The sequence below is a fragment of the Oxyura jamaicensis genome, chromosome 4 (assembly GCF_011077185.1).
Source record: "Oxyura jamaicensis isolate SHBP4307 breed ruddy duck chromosome 4, BPBGC_Ojam_1.0, whole genome shotgun sequence".
In the NCBI taxonomy this organism is placed as follows: Eukaryota; Metazoa; Chordata; class Aves; order Anseriformes; family Anatidae; genus Oxyura; species Oxyura jamaicensis.
This window is the reverse complement of record NC_048896.1, coordinates 2,714,675-2,732,466: the sequence shown is the minus strand read 5'-3', so window position 1 is coordinate 2,732,466 and position 17,792 is coordinate 2,714,675. Positions and strand designations below refer to the sequence as shown.

At 36.2% G+C, this 17,792-nt stretch overlaps 1 protein-coding gene across 4 annotated transcripts; it reads right to left on the bottom strand.

Annotated features, from left to right (window-relative positions):
* Positions 1-1,223: 1,223 nt before the first annotated feature.
* Positions 1,224-17,412, bottom strand: ZNF711 (zinc finger protein 711). 4 transcript variants are annotated; one of them, XM_035323616.1, is made up of 9 exons: positions 17,289-17,412; positions 16,257-16,361; positions 14,177-14,707; positions 8,214-8,372; positions 7,387-7,533; positions 6,655-6,792; positions 5,242-5,289; positions 4,531-4,674; positions 1,224-4,066 (listed from the first exon to the last, which is right to left on the bottom strand). In XM_035323616.1, exons 2-9 carry the CDS (start codon positions 16,333-16,335, stop codon positions 2,889-2,891), a joined length of 2,424 nt encoding a protein of 807 aa, XP_035179507.1. In that variant the 5' UTR covers positions 16,336-16,361; positions 17,289-17,412; the 3' UTR covers positions 1,224-2,888. The 4 variants fall into 4 exon arrangements, with proteins under 4 accessions (XP_035179507.1, XP_035179508.1, XP_035179509.1 ...); XM_035323617.1 differs by having other exon boundaries at positions 4,639-4,674; XM_035323618.1 differs by lacking the exons at positions 14,177-14,707; positions 16,257-16,361; positions 17,289-17,412 and adding exons at positions 11,591-11,681; positions 11,782-12,078.
* Between the last annotated feature and the right edge of the window lie 380 nt (positions 17,413-17,792).

Sequence of the window (17,792 nt, the reverse complement as noted above, 5' to 3'; positions counted from 1 at the left end):
CCCCATGTTTGTACTTTAGTTGATAATAACCAACTAAAGCTGTAGCTTTTCCAACCAGTATTTCCTCCCACCCATCATGAAAAACATATTCCTCACAGATTTCATGTTCCAGGAAGGTATGTTGGGAGAAACACTACTGGTATCCTCAAACATACACTGCAAATGGTAAATGTTAATACAGTTCACTACCAAATACCAAGCATCAATAGTACGAGGTATCAAAGTATGATTTGAATGTAATGCTCACAGGCATTATGTCTACATTTCTATCACCATCTAAAATGCTGGCTTTCCAGAAGCTTAATTTCTTTTGTATGTAGCCCCCATGGACTGTTCTGTACCACACAAACCGTGATGGATCCTTAAGCAATGAGGACTGACCATTTTTACAAGGTTTGCTAAAGACGATGTTAGAAATACTTAAGTACCTGGTTATTTTCTCCATCCTTAAGCTGGAAAAATGAGCCAGCACGGATCTGTGCTTGGTCACAGAGTCAGAATGAGCATCTTCAGTCTGCTATGAGGAATCTCCTTCCGTCTACGCATTCAATATAATTTTCAGGAATAAAACATTAAAATTGTCAACAAAACACAAGTTCAATTTCTAAGACTTTTTGAATGCTACTGCCTCCTCCTCCTCCTCCTCCAAATGCTGGACATACAAAAGAAAGTATTATAAACAAACCAGATTAATAAATTCACAATGTCTGTTTGTTCAAACCCAAGACTTCACTGGCTAAAAGCCCGTTGGAAATCCTTAAGGAAGAGTTAATTTAACATTGCACTCTCTTCTTAAAGTTTTTAATTATTGATGTCATAATTCAAGTATTCTAAAATGAAGGAAATTAAGACAGTATTTTTAGCATTTTGCCAACTGTTCTTATTACACAGTTAAGGCAATACCTACCTGTCTTTTCCCAAAATATGAGAAATCTCATGTTCTCTTCACTTAAAAGAAAGAATTTCAAAGGCATGTCAGTATCACATTTGATAATTATTTTAGAAATAAACTTAAGTACATTACACCTGTAACTTTAAAGGGTCAGTTAAAACCCCAATATTTCCCCCTCAGTAGTCTGATAAACATACCTCAAGTAAGCCCTTAACTTGTGATGTTATTACACTTTAAATTAGGCAATAATAATGTAACTGAAGTGTTAGGCAAATTTCCACAGAATGAGACTTTCCTAAATCACCATAAATGAAAAGTGAACTCCAAAAAATTTGGAGTGCAAGAGATGCGTTTTATTGTATGCCCATTACGATGAGTAACACATTTAGAAATAATAATCCCACATAACAGCGACAATCTTATTTTACAGCGTGTACATCATTTTTACAGCCACATAAAACACATATTTTTCTAAGAGATTTCCCAAATTTAACTTTCTGAAGTTTAGAAATATAAAAAAAAATTTTCTCAAGGAACTGATTCTCATCTGGTGCAAAAACAAAATATGAACATTATCTGAAACACAAAGCCACAATATAGCATGAAGTTACAATTTATCATGTGAACAGCTGTGTGCAAACATGAAGCAACTAAAAAGAGTAAAAAATACACATTATATGCGTAACATTTATGAACAGGTTTTTCATTAAATAGCCCTAGACCAGCTTGTTATATTAAGCGCCATTTGATTTGCAGCATGCTAACACAAAGCATTGTTAAAGGGATGCATATTTTAAATGTATACACTGTAAACTGAAGATCCACCTCCAAACTCTAGTGGCAGCGTATTTCTCTGGTTAAATACTGCATATATACTTTCTTACAGATTGAAAATGCATGTTTATAGCACGGTATAGATTTTTTTTTAAGAATTGATTAAAAGGTGCAATTTTATGTTTATATTGAAAATTTCCTATCAGAAGGTAGGACAGTAGTAATCATACCTGTTAAGAACACTGCCCTACAGAACTTCTAAGTGCTCTGAAATTTAGTTTTAAAAATTATATATTTTTAAACTTTCTTTTTAATATTATTTTGAGATTTGAAAGTATCAAGAAAAAATTAGTGTTGAGTCACAACACTATCAGCTGCAGCCATTTTATCCTTAAAAAAAAAAGGTCAGATTCAAAGTTAATTTTGTTATGTGCCATACTGAAGAACATTCAACCGTAGTTTCAGATAAAAAAGGGAAATTATATACATACACATCTTTAACCCTAGCACCAGAACACCACCTTTGAGATCATAAGATAATGCTATATTTTAAACATCATATCCTGCAATAAAATAGGTTAGCAGCTTTGAAAACCTTTAAAAAAATTACGTGTTGGACCTAACTAATAAAGGAAACAAAAAAGTTTCCCAGTGAAATGTGTCTTTTTTTTAGGAAAAAAAAAAGAAAAAAAAAGAGGGACAACCCCTAAATCTCACCATTTCTAGAATATCATTTCCAGGCACAATTTAAAAACGTTATGATCAAGTGACTGACTAATACTCTTCTTTCAAAACTGCACAAGAAGCTAGACTCAGTTGCCCCAGCAAACAATTTGTAAGTAACCCCACCATATATCTGTTTTCATATTGGAGACAAATGCTCTTAGTGACAAAATGGATAACACAATCATCTTTTTGTCTTCTATAGCTTAACAATGTGTAATACTATTAATTTGAAGACATTCATCCATCTTTCTGCAAATTTAAGACATTCATCCATCTTTCTGCATTCTATAGTGCTCTTCAGGTTCTGATAAGCAACAATCATAGGGCTATGAGATCCCCTGTCAACCCTAATACTTTTAAGACTTTTAATACAAAGAATGTAAAGTTATGATTTAATATCAAGCTTTGAAACCAGGAGAAACAGTTCATGAGATTTTTTTTTTTCCCCAATTAGCATATCACAGTTTCTAAATTGCTTCCTTCTTGACATCATATATTACATTATGGCCTCTTTGTGGTGCCTCATTATATGCTGATTTTTTTCTGATGGTCTACGGAACCCCTTTTTGCAATACTCACACCTATGTGGATAGTCTTTTGTGTGTATTGATATTACATGCCGTTTAAAGCCTGATGCATCCGTAGTGCTATATTCACAATACTGGCACTGATAAACTTTTCTTCCACTGTGGGTCTTCATGTGCTTCTTAAGTTCATTTTGCAGCCTAAATCCTCTTTTACATCTTTTGCATTTAAAAGGCAGGTCCTTGGTGTGAACTGAGAGGATATGCCCACTCAGTACAAAAGGATCTGATGTTTTAAAGTCACAGTGTCTACACTGATGTATCTTTTTACCTTTATGGGTTTCACTATGCTTTTTGAGCTCGGATGGACGATGGAAGCCTTTTTCACATACCTCACATTTGTGGGGAAAATCCTTTGTATGAACTGAAATAATGTGTCGCTTCAGATCACTTGAATTGGTGCTCTTATGGTCACAATGTGGACACTGATGAGTCTTATGCCCTTGAAATAATTCTGTGTGCTGCTGCAGTTCTTTTTCATCTGTAAAAGCCTGGGGACAGTGCTCACATTTAAATGGCAAATCAGTCCCGTGTTTGGTTTTGATGTGAGTTTTCAGATTGGACTGATCAGCACATCTGAAGACACAGTGCTGACACTGGTATGGCTTTTCCCCAGTGTGGGTCCTCATGTGCTTTTTCAGCTCTGATGGATGACGGAATCCTTTCCCACACTCCACACAAACATGAGGGAAGTTCTTACTGTGAACTGCAAGTAGATGTCTATTGAGTAGTCCCTGCTCTGCAGATTCATAGTCACAATATTTGCACTTGTGCAGCTTAGGCTCCTTGTCCCTCAGTATTAGCTTATTAGAACTCAATGGGCTTGCTTCTCTGTATCTTCTCGTATATTCTGTAAACTCATGGGTTTTATCAACTTTATTTATAAGTTTATGGCTTTCCAGATGATTGTGGAAACTTACTTTTTTGTTAGTTGTAAAGTCACAGTCTGTACACTGGTATTTCTTCTTAATCATATGATCTGGATGATTCTTCATATGCCTTTTCAAGAATCCTCTGGATTTAAATTTTTTCCCACATATATGACAAGGGTAAACTGTTAAGGGCTGTCCATCAGGACCTATTATAACAGCTGTTTTTAAACAAACAAAAACAAGTTATGAAGGAAACAAATTCACAGATTAAGAAATTTAAAATCAGCCAACTGCTGTTCAGATTCATGCACTTACACTTGCAGCAGACAGAGTTCAGTAGTTTAAAAACAACCAATCCACAGCACCTACAGTTTATGTATTTTGTTTTAGATACTGCTCAAATAGATAAGTGGTATCAGATGTACAGTGAGTATATCCACGATTACTGTTTAATAGCTTGCAAAGTTCAAATGAATTACATCAGCCCAAAGCGTACTGACTTCAATAGCAAAAATTATCACATTTTCTATGCACAGAATTGGAGGGGGGAAGGACACAGCAAATCTGCAAATCACCTTTTGTATTTTTTAATTCTGCACCAGTTTGGGAAAAAAAAAAAAAAAGGAATAGTAATGGAGTAAGTACCACTCCATGAGAATACACATAACCATACAGTGTTTACCTGTTTGCCATTGCCTGGCCTCTCCTCTCCTCCTTTTCTTGTTTTTTTGTTTTAGCACTCTATTAGTGCTAATGCTATCACAAATCTGCAGGTATTGTGTTGCATTACCGTTTTTGTTTTCTAATCGTGTATCCAAGTTATTCCCTAGAAACAAAAATTAAACACCATAAAAAACCTTAAACAACTTTTTTCTGTGGGACTGACGACTGGAACTGCACAGCAACATATCTACACTACTTTTTAAAGTAAGTATCACCCATTCCTCTACAATGAACATATAAAAAAAATTGAGTGCCAATATAAAGCACTAGCTTTGTTGTGGGCAAAAGACCGTATTTCTTTAAACATTGATTCATTCTCAAATATATTCCTTGATAACTCATATTTCTCAAGACATTAATGCTTACAAGTTATGCTGGTTGTTTCCTTTTATCTAACTTCAACTTACTTCTCACCAACTGCATTCTCTGTTCTGACTACAAAACTGTATATAAAACCCAAGTTGCGGATCCTCCCAGCTTCCCCACCACTCTGAAGGCCAATAACACATCTAAAATTGTTTTCATTTCTAAATACTAGAGAAGGACTACTTCAACATACACTTCATGGACAATCTTTGCACTCACTGATCAGGAGAACTATGACACAAACATACATATTTTTAAAAGCCTAAGTTTTAGAGTTCTACACAGCACATTTGCATGTTCTTACCTGCCGCTTGACCATCTTCATATCTTCTGGGTAGTCTTCTTTCATCTCCTGCAGAAAATGGTATTTTAGTCATTACAAATTTAAGTTCTTTTTAAAGATGACGGCTTTGAAAATCTGAGAATGAGAGAAAACCAACTTAACTAAAAAGTAACAGCTCAATCTGTCCAAACTGAGATGTGCAGTTCACATCAGTTCAGTATTTCGTAATTATGCGCACCAAGAAATAAAAATCACATCTTTGTCAGTAGTCAATATCCACTGAAGTTGTGTTTGCATGCTTTCCACACTGTCTTTTCTGCTTCTCACCGTTAGTAAGCTCGTTTCTGAAAACTTTCAACCTTATAAATAACCTTGGATACCAATCCAGAAATGAGGACACCCAAAATCCACAATTTGTTTTTGAGATGAAAGTACTTTATCTTTCCAGAGTAGAATTAGGCAGATAGAGTAAGACTTCTGCCTTATCAGCCATTCAGCACTCATCTGTATGAGACACTACAGAATTCTACCAGATGGAGAAGTAACACTTTAACAGTATGTTCCTTGTTTTGGATTGTAAGTGTTTACTGCTATGTGCCAAGGCTCTGTGGTTCAAAATCACTTCATCAGCCCAACTACTGATGCTGATCTGATACCCTCTTAATATATGTTTAATATGCCAAAATCCTGGAAAAAAAATAAGTATGAAATCAGAGAATATTCAGAATTTGTCATGTCCTGATAAGATACTTCTACAAGTTGAAACATTGCTGCAGAAAATTGATTTTATTTTTTCTTTCATAATTTAAAGGAATAACAGGTTTAAAACATGCTGTATAAAATGAAGTTATCAGGAACAGCTTCACACATCTCTTCCTACTATTTCTGAAGTTACTCTCCCTTCCTCCTAGTTCATGTAAAATACTTAAACCTATATTTGTTTTTGTAAGATCTTCAACAGCTGACTTCAACCATCAAAAAAACACAAATTCTGTACATCTGAGATGGTAAGTTAGAACAAGAGTACCAAAATCCTCCAAACAGCTTTCTTCTCTACTTCGTAAGACTCAACATATAGCATCCCATTTGTTATATTCAAGATAACCGACTACTGAAGTAATCTGACAACTGTTTGACAAGCCAGCATTGAGAAAAAAAAGAAAAAAACACCAAAAAACACTACTGTAAAAATGGGACCGTTTTCTTTGTATCTGAACTGCAAAAAACCAAAGAGCTTACACATAAAAGGTTGTGAATTTTTCATAGCATTGTATCAACTCCACTAACTGACACTGCTAATAGATCAGAAGGAGCTGATTCCACACAACTAAGGAAAGGTGAAAGATTCTGACGATCGCACAAAGATTCTGGAAGCTATATTGGGGAAAAAAATATTGCAAAGGATTTTCAGAAAATAAGCATACTGATTCCTACCGTAAGCAGCAGCCCAAGCAACAGGGACAAAAGTTTTATTCACACCAGAGTCTTCAACCTGTGTGTCTGGAAGTGATGTAGCTTCTTCCTCACCTACAATAACTTCCATATAAACTTCATCTGCTATTTCAGCACAGCCTGGATTAAAGGAGAAGAACGTATCTTAAATTTCAATCTGCTCATCCTTAATTTTCTTTCACTTCATTTGCTCTCAACTCTGATTGATACCCATTATAAATTACTTTTCTTCCTTTGGCATTTAGAACCACCCCTTCTCTTAGGGGATCATTGTTTATTCAGACATTCCTTAAAGAGAGAAAATACATATCAATAAAAATAAATACAAAATAAATACCAATACAAATTGAAAATTAGAAAATTATAAACTTATAACTGATGACATTTATTTGCCACTTTGCCAGAAAGCTGATTAAACAAGGTAATTCACAATAGGAAAACAGAAAAATGATAAATTTGACTAACCTCATTAACTTCATCCATGGACATGTTAAATTTAATATAAATAATGAAATGATTGCATACAAAGTGCATTTTATCCACATCACTTTAAAATAATTATAGCCTGCTCTTTATTTTTAGGGAAGATGAGCTTAGTTTTCTACTACTTCAGGCTGAAGAATCCTTCAGAAAAATTAAAAAAGTCCTTGAGAATGATGCTTATATTGTTGTACAAAACAGCATGGAAACAAAAATGTTTCTTATTATGCTTACTAATATCTTCATCTTCCTGAGAAGAGTCCTTAACAGCCATGTAAACCATTTTTTCTCGCTGCATTCTACCAACACCTCCTTGTTCAATTACTCCTGCTACTGAATGTCCATTGTGAAAATCACTCTCTGTGACAATTTCTGTCCCACCTTCAACAAAAAAAAGTTAAACACGTTAAGTGAATGTAAACAAAACCACTTCCAAGATTAATTTCAGACTGAAGGGTTTTTTAATTTACAATAAACCTATTTTATAAAACTCCAATTAAATGTTTTGGTGTCCATGTCTGTCGTAAGAATGGTAATCGGAAGCAGTGAGAGCGCCACACAGAACGTCCCTGCTGTAAATTAACTTTCAGCTGTAAGAAATTTTGGTTCTTCCTGGTGCTGCATTAGCAGTCTGTTCCTCAAAACTAACAACCTATCCCCAGAGGAAGAAACCATACTTTAAGACCAGGCCCTGACAATCATGCAGGAAATGGCAGATGCTAGATCCTTTCCCCATGGCTTTCAGAAGCACATTGTCTTCACAATCTTTCTTATACTTTAAAGAAATGAAGGACCACATACTAAAATTGCAGGAACCTTACAGAATAACCACTGGCCTTCAACAGAATCAGATACTATCCATTCAGAATAGGACAACCAAATACATAGTTACTTTGTTGACCTGAACCTCAAGATAACACCTGAAGCATTAATTGCATAGGAGCAATCACCACAAATGTCACACTCCACAGAACATTGTGATCAGTGTATTACATGAAACTAACAAACAGAAAGACCTCAAAACATTTTACTACTGGAAAAAGGCAGAATTCAAAAGGTACCTATTTCAACATCATCTTCAGCTTCAGCTTTAAATATGTACACTTTGATAACTTCTGAACCAAACCCATCATCTTTAGCAACTTCATCATTTGCCACCTCAGTGCTGATTTTCAAGGGAGTGCTTCCTATATGATCCAATTTTTCTCCAACATCATCCACTGTAAAGATAAGAGAGTAACAATGAGGCTCAAATACCCTTTTTTAAAGTCACAGTAATCAGTAGCATCATTTTCTCTCTTATCCCCATGCACAGTAAGGGTTTGTAGCCATATATGGACTTCACAGAATAGTTCATCTTAAGGTACGTGAAAGAGATTCCAAAAGTTCAGTACCCATTTTTTTGGTGCAACTCTGGAAACATTTAACGAATTCAGAGCTAAATACACCACAGAGTTTGTCACCACAGCGTGTTTTTTCTGAAACTCTCACACTTAGAAAGCAAAAATGTATCAGATAGTAAATTAAACATACATACCCAAAAATGTTAAAAACTAGCCCAGAATTGCCTGTTACAGTCTAAGAGTTCCAAGAAGCTTCTTCCCTACTCTAAAATACCGGTGACCAACATTTAGTAGTAGATACTCTTATCAAGAGTGATGACTCCTGACTACATTTCCAGTAATAGAAGTGTGCATCAAAAATTTGACTACCTCTTCACCCGAAACGAAATTATGATTTTATCCATGTTATCACGTGAAAACGTAAGAATTAACAAAGATTATTGCATAATATATAGCCAATTAAAAGATGAGGTGAAAATAAATCCAAATAATACAATCTGAAATAGACGTCTTGTTCCTTATGTATCTGTCTTACTAACTCTGATGTATTTGGTCTACATTTTCAAAATACTCATTTTTTCAGAAAAAAAAACATTCAAACCATTAGAAGTTTAGAAGGAAAACTATTTTGGTAAAAAAGGTACACATACAGGTATCTGTTTATACAGATAAGTATTCCGAATTGCTAACACAGAGGCCGCTGAACCAAGCACCTTTCTGACGTAGGTACTGACAAGGCTTCTCTCAGTGGCTAACTGTGGCTTCTCTGCAGATGGCCAGCCCAAGCCCATGTAGCACACACGGAATGCACTCTCTAAATGGAAGAATTCCACAAGATGTAAATAAAACCTGAACTGAATACAGTTCATGGACTGCAATTTATTGCATATATAACACTGAAGTTTGTGCGTACAAGGTTAAAAACCAATCATTTGTATTAATATTTAAGCAACAGCAGTGTTTCATGAGCAGCCCCTGCTCAGTGGGGCCGCTGAGGCTCTGGTTACTGAGGGAGGGATGGCTTACCTTGGGATGGCTGCAGTGCTTCCCAATCCCCCTCTAAGCCTCCTGCTCCCCGTGCAGCAATGACTGCTCTTGAAGAGCTGCTTTTAACTACCTCAGGCTACAGCCCAGCGTACTGAGGTACAAGTTTAAGCTTTTCTTAAACTCCAGGCATTCACGTGAGGTGGTTCAGAACCTGCTAGAAAAAGAGCAGATGCCTTTCCTGCAGCAGGGCTGGAATCCACCACAGCAATCCCAAACTAAGCTCTTCCCACATACAGACAGGATTCCAGAGATAGACCTATCCAAGTAGGTATCCTCCTCTTTTCACCTGCACACTGAGGAACCTTATTTCAGAAATCTTGGACTGCATCAGAAGAGAACAGAAGTTATTGGGAACAGAACTATATATAAATTAAGTAATATTTAATTTGAGAACCACCAAAAATTAAATCATGCGTTTTGATAAAAATTAAAGGGAATGCAAAGAAGTCCTGTGGTTGACGTGTTTTTCTTTGTAAGCAACAGTTTAATTGAATAGCTAAAAAGAATCCAACTCGGATCAGGGGAAATAAATAAAAATTTCCTCTGGAAAAAAGTTTTTAGAACGGTTTTAATTTAAAAAAAATATCTCTATTAGAATCAATGCCAGCAACATCAATACCTTAATCTGTTCAGATCTGACATGCAGTACATTACACATTCAAATTACCTTCCAGGACAATATAAGAGCACCAACACCACAAGCAAGCAAGCCACAACTTATCCAAATTCTTCCATATAACACACATTTAATTTTAGCACAATGGATGGTCTCACTGCATACACGAGTCTTTAAAGGATCAAAGGTAACTAATAATACAAGGCAGGAGCAATTACATATATACATGTGTAGCTGCATGACTAGATATGCTGCCATAACACAGAAAGAAAGGTGAAAGGCTGGGTGGAAGAAATCACTAACTGTATGCTGGTACTGTAACTTTAGAACTGGCAGGTGGTAGCAGAGTTATTTTCAAATCTGCAACTCAAGCAACATCAACTTTTTCTAAACTGAAAAGTTCTATAAATGTATTATCGATTTAACACAGAGAATAAGTATTTCAGTACTCGAAGCAGTAAAGCAACTTCCTACTGAACAGTGGAGCAATCAGTTATATACGATAATGTTTCCTTTACAGACAAATTTCCCAACAATTTAACTAATGTTGTATGGCAGTGACTGGGCATCATTATGTATCTGGTGAAATAGTAGAAGAATAGACACAGAATTTTAGATTAGTTGCCTTACCAGGACATCAATACCAATTCAACAAAGATTACATAGAGAAAAAAAGAGGAATTTTTCAGTTTTTAAACAAGAATAAACATTTTCAGCCAAAAATTTAGAGTAAAATACATGAATATAGTATGTACGCTCACATGCTGTATTTTACCATTTCAAGTAAAGACCTCAAATTTGTAATGCCCTTTAAAAACAAAACAAAACAACAACAAAAAGTAAAAACCCAGTAAAGCTACTGCAAACTCACAGCAGTATTTTAAAAATTAGTGGTTACTCCCACACCATCAACCATCGTGTGCGTTTTCAAAGATCTTCAGTCCCTACAATTCAAAATGAAGTTATGGAACCAGATCAGGAAGCCTGTGTTATCAAGGGCCTCTGAAATCAGCTCTTTTAGGAAACCAAAGTGAAATATGACAAAATTTGAAAAATATTAAGTAGACTGAGAAGATGTTATTTATATATATCACCTACTGTAAGATGTTGCCGTTTGTTTGAAATATATCAGGAACAGAAGCCACTGGCTCAGCAATTGCTACTGCTTAAATTGCCACCTTATACAAAGTAAATTTGATGGTTTCAATTTATTTTTTAAAACACATTTAGATAAGCAATAAAACACAGCAGGACATATAATCTTTGAAAAGTTCCAAAATATTAGGACTTTTTTTTTTTTAAAAAAAAAAAAAAAGATCATGAGAACATCCTATTGTCTAAGTAATATGATTTCAATTACACACTGCTAACTCAACGTTAAATTATCTCATGCCTTTTCCCAGTGATAGTGCCCAGGAACAGGAATGCTTACTTTATGTCAAGGGAAGAATAAGAAAGTGTCTTCCACATCTGACTCATCCACCAGAAGCACTATATATTATTATCTCGTCATTTAAAATTAACTGAAAAAACACAACAGAGAACCTTTATAAATATATGCTGAATCCTCCTAAATAACAGGTTTTAAAGGAAAACTCAGCACACTTCTAATGTTAAACTTACCTTAGCTGTTTTCAGGTGTGTGATGTCCAGATTCACCGTGGATTGCCAGCTCGCAATTCATGTGATGCCTCAGCATGCACTATGCTGGTGATATCACACCCACCACAGGAGCCCACAGGGACAACAGGAGGGCAAGATAAGTCCCATGTTTTGCAATTTTTCTTATTTTTCTAATGTCTGATATACTTATTCTATATCCCATAGATTACAATATAGGAGTATTAAAACTAAAATGTTCAGCAAGCTATGTAACACTGTATTGTCATACACTACAAAGGCGGCGGTGGCGGAACAGTACCTTACCCCTAAAGGCCAGCTCCAGTGTTGTTCTTTGGTGGGTATGAGGTCACCAACATAGTGCATGCAGGGCCAACACACGGATCGGGAGCTGGCAATCCCCTGTGGGTCTGAATATCGCAAACCTGAAAAACAAAAAAGGGTATGCTTTAAGCTACAAGCATGCTAACCCCCTCTAGGGCTAAACGGGATACACTGTTTATAATTTTCATATCTCAGTAGATGGATGGGTACATGACCATACCGTATGTGTTTATTTTGTATTAATTTGCTTTTTACAAGTACCTTTTCAACGGGTATTCCAGAGACTTAAAAAAGAGGATTGCACATAGCCTGTGGCACGTCTTAGGTGTGCATCAAAACCAAGATTTTTCAGTCCACGTGTTTTCAGTCCACGTGCTTTGTTGGGTTAAGCTGGCCCACCCAGCACAACACAGCTTCAAAACTTAACACAGGCAAGAGACTGCCTTTATGTATACCTAAAAATGGTTACTTTACAACAGAATTCCAGACCAATAATGTAGCTTCCAACTGTTTACTCAAACATATATCATGGTTGTAAGTACATGCAGGTGTGATTTGCTTAAAACTGGGTCTCAAACTGGCTTTGAAACATTGCAAAATTCATCACCAGGCTTGAGAACACGTGCCAACACTAGGTAGGGACCGGGCACAGCTGAGCCCACAGGTAACTGTTAATGAAGGTTACAATGCTCTGGTCTAAGCACAGTGACCGTTATTATCAAATCACACATCTATTTAAGAAGGAATTCCAAAGATGACTTTACTTACAATTACAAAGGTGCAGTTGGAAATACCGCAGTTACAGAATACAACTCATCGTAAGTACTCTGTCAGAAAGGACGAATGTTTTCAATGAAACAACTGACTGTAAAAGTGTCGTTCCTTTATTTACAAAGGCACAGGGTTTTTTCTGTTGTATGTCTAATTTGGTTTTAGACTGAGTTTTTTTGCTTTTTTTTTCCAAAGAACTTTGTAACTTCCATGGGTGATACATGACTGTATTGTAATGATGGAGTGATTAAAAAAACCATTGCTGTCCACCCTGTACTGAATGAAAAATACTAAAAATATGTTGTGTGAAAGTGCTATGAAGAGTGCTATATTTCATGTACGAAATACTGAGATCATGATAATCACTGATGAGTCACACCTTGAAATTTTTAATAAATGGTGCTTGCTATGAAGAGACTGACACTTCAACACGCTTGGCACTTTTGTCTTTTTTTTTAAGACATATTGGTTCTGACTAAATAAAATCTGTTTTGACCTACTCACATTTCAATAGCTAACTCGGAGAAATCAAAACTTTAAAATAAACTACCATACATTTCATCAAATATGTGTGCACAACAAAGACTGTTATCTTAAGAGTATAGTTTAAGCACTGAAGAAACATCATATACCTAAGGTATAATTTTGCTAATGCTTTTGGTAGCTCTTGCTCAACAAATAGTGTATGACCATACAGCTTTCTCACCAACTTTGTACAGGGTCTGAATGCTGTGTGAAAACTGAAACAGGCAGCCACTTTGCATTTTGGAAAGATCATCAGTTAACGCACACCACCACCTAACATCAAGTTCAGTTCACAACAGCATAACGTAAGATAACATGGCTAGTATAATTTTCAATTCAGCTAACAAAAATATTTTGTTGACAAATAAGAGAAAAAAATGAGGAAGGTATTTTTAAAAGGCCTTTTTCTTTGCTGTATTCTACATGTTATTTTTACGTGAACCTCCATAATACGGTAATGTGACTCTATTTTAAAAAGTTGCATACTCGAGTATATGGAATATTTAATTTTTAAATGCTGTTTTTCTTAATTTTCAGGAATATGTGGTTGCAGAAGCATACATACTCAACAGCATGAATGTCATGATTTTTCTTGATGTATCAGTAATAATGGATTTTTCATTACACAAACCAAAATCCAGACAAGAATTAACTATGAAATTAAATACGTTTTGGGAGTTCCACTACAGAGTGGATCAAGAGTCCCGTAATTTCTCCCCACTAGACCACTTCTACTTTAGATAACCTCCTATTCATTATCTACCTTTGTTTAACTTACAAGATATCATTAAGTAGTCTTCAGATGTACTCTTGCCATCATCATCATCTTCTGTTTTTATAGTCACTGTGGAGCCAGGAACAGTACCAGCTGCTTGAATGACTGCCTCAGAATCTGAGTTCGTTACAAGGACTTCTTCCGAAACCATCGTAGGTGAGTTGGCTCCTGACACAGAGTCTTGCACCACGTGCTCCAAGTGTCCATCAGGACCCGTAACAAGATCAGCCACAAACACCTGATCAGGAACTCTAACAGTTTCTGTTATTAGATCAGAAGTCAAAACATGATCGCTGGTATCTAAAGCTTCTTCGATAGCAACATCAGTTTCCAAAACAGAATCGGGAACAATTACACCTTCTGTTACAACATCAGTTTCAGTGATGATGTCAGGTCCTTGGACAACTTCAGCTGCTAAGCCATGATCCAGGGTTATCCCATCATCAGTAACAACGTCAGACACTAGGACAGCTTCAGGGACTGACACAACAATATGGTCTCCATCAATATGAGCACTGCCAGCCATTCCAGCCACTACAAAACAATTATCAGTGAGGAGAAATGTTAAGATTATTGCATTAGCAGAGTTTATCTAAGGAACTGAATAATTGTATAGATAGGTAAACACAGATGTGCGAAACTGCTGCTGCTTGTCAGCAATCCGCATTTGACGTTTCACCAGAAAAAGACTATTCAAAGTAGTCTGTATTCTTTAAGACTCTTGAAGACATCTTGTGGAGTTTGCCAAATTCAGGTTTTACAATGCTGATATGTTAAAAAGTGTTGATCAGTTTGCAGTTTTTTTTTGTTTGTTTGTTTTGTTTTTTTAAATTCCAGTAAGAAAAGACTTGATTACGGTAGCAATTTAAGCCTTCATAAACTTCTTGTTGTTACTGGAAGTGTGGTAACAATCCATTAACTGCTGTTACAACAAAAGGACTCTGATCCTTTACACTGGATGGGCCTTGATAAAAATACTCTGTTGTACGCCACATTTATAGCATAATTTGCAACACTGTGCCACATTACAAGGAATAGTTAGAAGCAGAAACCAGTTTTTCATTACCAGACCTGACTGGTTAGTCCTACTTGCAACCTACTTTTCTACATATAAAAGGGAGCACAGAGCCATTTATTTTACTGCAACCAGAAACAGCAGATTTAATCTTAATGGATAAAACATTTAAGAACATGGTTCTTATCACTATGTAAAAAAAAAAAGCTATTAAAATTATTCAACATTGTACAGCAAATGCAATTATTCCAGCACGCTCTAAAAGGCAGTAATTCATGTCAGAGCAAAGACACAAGCTCAGTGTCCGAGAAGGTCTTCTGCCACAATGCAAGAAAAGGAGACCCACAAGGAACGGAGTGGAGACTTCTTGCTGTCCTTTCTCTAAACCTTCAAAATTATTCTGGTTATTTACCATTGTCATCATAAGAAACCGCTAATTAAAAAAAAATAATTTCCAGGTAAGTTTTGTTACAACAGTACAGCCCCTGGACTGATGTTCTTCAGTGAAGACTTCTAAGTACACAAAGAACATGAAGATTTAGTTAAATCTGTAATTGTTTCCTACGTATTAAATTATCTGTTGCCACACAAAGATATTATTTCCCACCTCATTTACATCTCCTAAACTGGAGACAGTGATCAAGGCAACCGCACAGAAGCTCAGATGTAAATACCTGTACTGGTACACAGGAGATGTAGCAGCCAGTCAGCGTTACCTCAAGCAGAGGAGCACACACCACAAAGCCATGGAGCTCGCTGTAACATCTCCTGTCTCAGCTTGAGTGCTTTGGGACACACATGACTTTTTTTTTTTTTTTTGAAGTTACTTCAATTTTTTGCAATAGGTGACCATTTCAAGATCAGCAACCAAAGTCTATCAGCAACCAAAGTACACAAAGCCTTATCATACAATCACTTATACATATACACATCATCCTTTGAAATTTCTCCAAAAAGCCATGCAAATACCAGTTTTGTCAACATCTTGAAATAGCTTACACACTTAAAGCAAAACCCTAAAAGCAGTCGTGATTTTATTCATTAACGTTTAATAGATAAAATGTTTACCAAAGTCCTGCATAATCATAGTGTGAGGCATTTTGGATTCTTGAGCTTGCAGCCCAAGACTTCCACCACCTGGATCCATATTCAGCGAAATTCACTCACAAATACCTGCAAAAACAAAATCCAAATTTGTGTTAAACACAGCACTATTGTATTGACCAGGCTTTACTGGATTCACATGTCATACTGACAGCCACAGAAAAACATTTATCCACAAGTTCAAGAAAAAAAGCATACAGTACTTCATACAATCTACTTTGCTTTCTTCTCATGGTTTTATATTTTTTTGACCTAAACTCCTGCAAATATTGCCATATGTAACCTGCATATACCCTTTCAACTAATTATCTATTATGTCTGGCAATGCTAAATGCAGAGTATGCTGCATTGAGGAAAGCACAGAACTGTTACAATTTTTCAGATCCTTTCACAGCTTTGTATCTATCAGCTATTTCAAAACAAATTTTCAATGTGTTAAGTTTCATTGCTGTTTAATCGTAGGTAAGTTCTGAAAAAATGCACGGTGCTTTGGATTTCTGAGAACAAAAGCGCTGAAGGTGACTTTCAGGAGCTCTCTATGAATTCCTCTGTATCATTTAAAAAGTCTTACAAAAAGACCTAGCAGAAAGTTTCTTTGGCACTCAGATTCGCACGCACAGCGCAGTTGCCCACTGTAGCAGGCAGCAGCTAACCATAAGTAAGACCAACTTATTTCAACGTCCCCACTGCCTGAAACTTCCAGAACAGCAGTGCTTAACAGACAGCTGTGCTGACACCTCCACTCACCACCCCAGTGCTAGGGGCATACTATCCGTGCTGGTTGATGTTTTATTTCAAAACTGTTAGATTATTCTAGAAATCTGATCTTCCAACGCTGTCCCTTCGGTGCCACCTCACTTCTGCTGCCAGGACAAACCCAGTCCGACACAGCTATCTGCAGTATCCCTCGAACAGGAAACTGACCCTTTAAAGCTTTTGATAGAGAAAGCATGGAAAAAAAAAAAAAAAAAAAGAGTGGAAACAATCCATGCTTACGGCATCTTCATTGTCAAGGAAGGAACTGGGAATCCTCAAGTGAAGGAAGCAGCAAGCACTTTGCAAGGATGGCAGTTTCAGGAACAAGTCATTGGTCCACTGCGAGGAGGTTCCAACTAAACTGAGGATACAAAAGAAACACAGAACTTGCATCACCTCCTGTCACCATCAGCCTTGCAACACTTTCTCCCCGTAAATGTCACTCAGATTTCACATCGTTTTAAAATTTTAGCTTCAAGATCAAAGTCGTTCACCAGTGGAATAACAAAGCACCTTTGGAACCTTAATGCAGTGCTCAATCACCAGCTAACTAATAGTTAATTTAACACAGCAATTTCAGAATTCATGCAGTGCTCTGTTTTGTTTTCCAGTCACAGCCTTTATCCTTATATAATCCTTTTCTAAACGTAAACTACCATAAAAAACTATCTTAAATTATATCAGTCTCAGACTACAGGAAGAATATGCTAGGGTTTTCTTCCTTTTTAACAAACCATTTTGTTT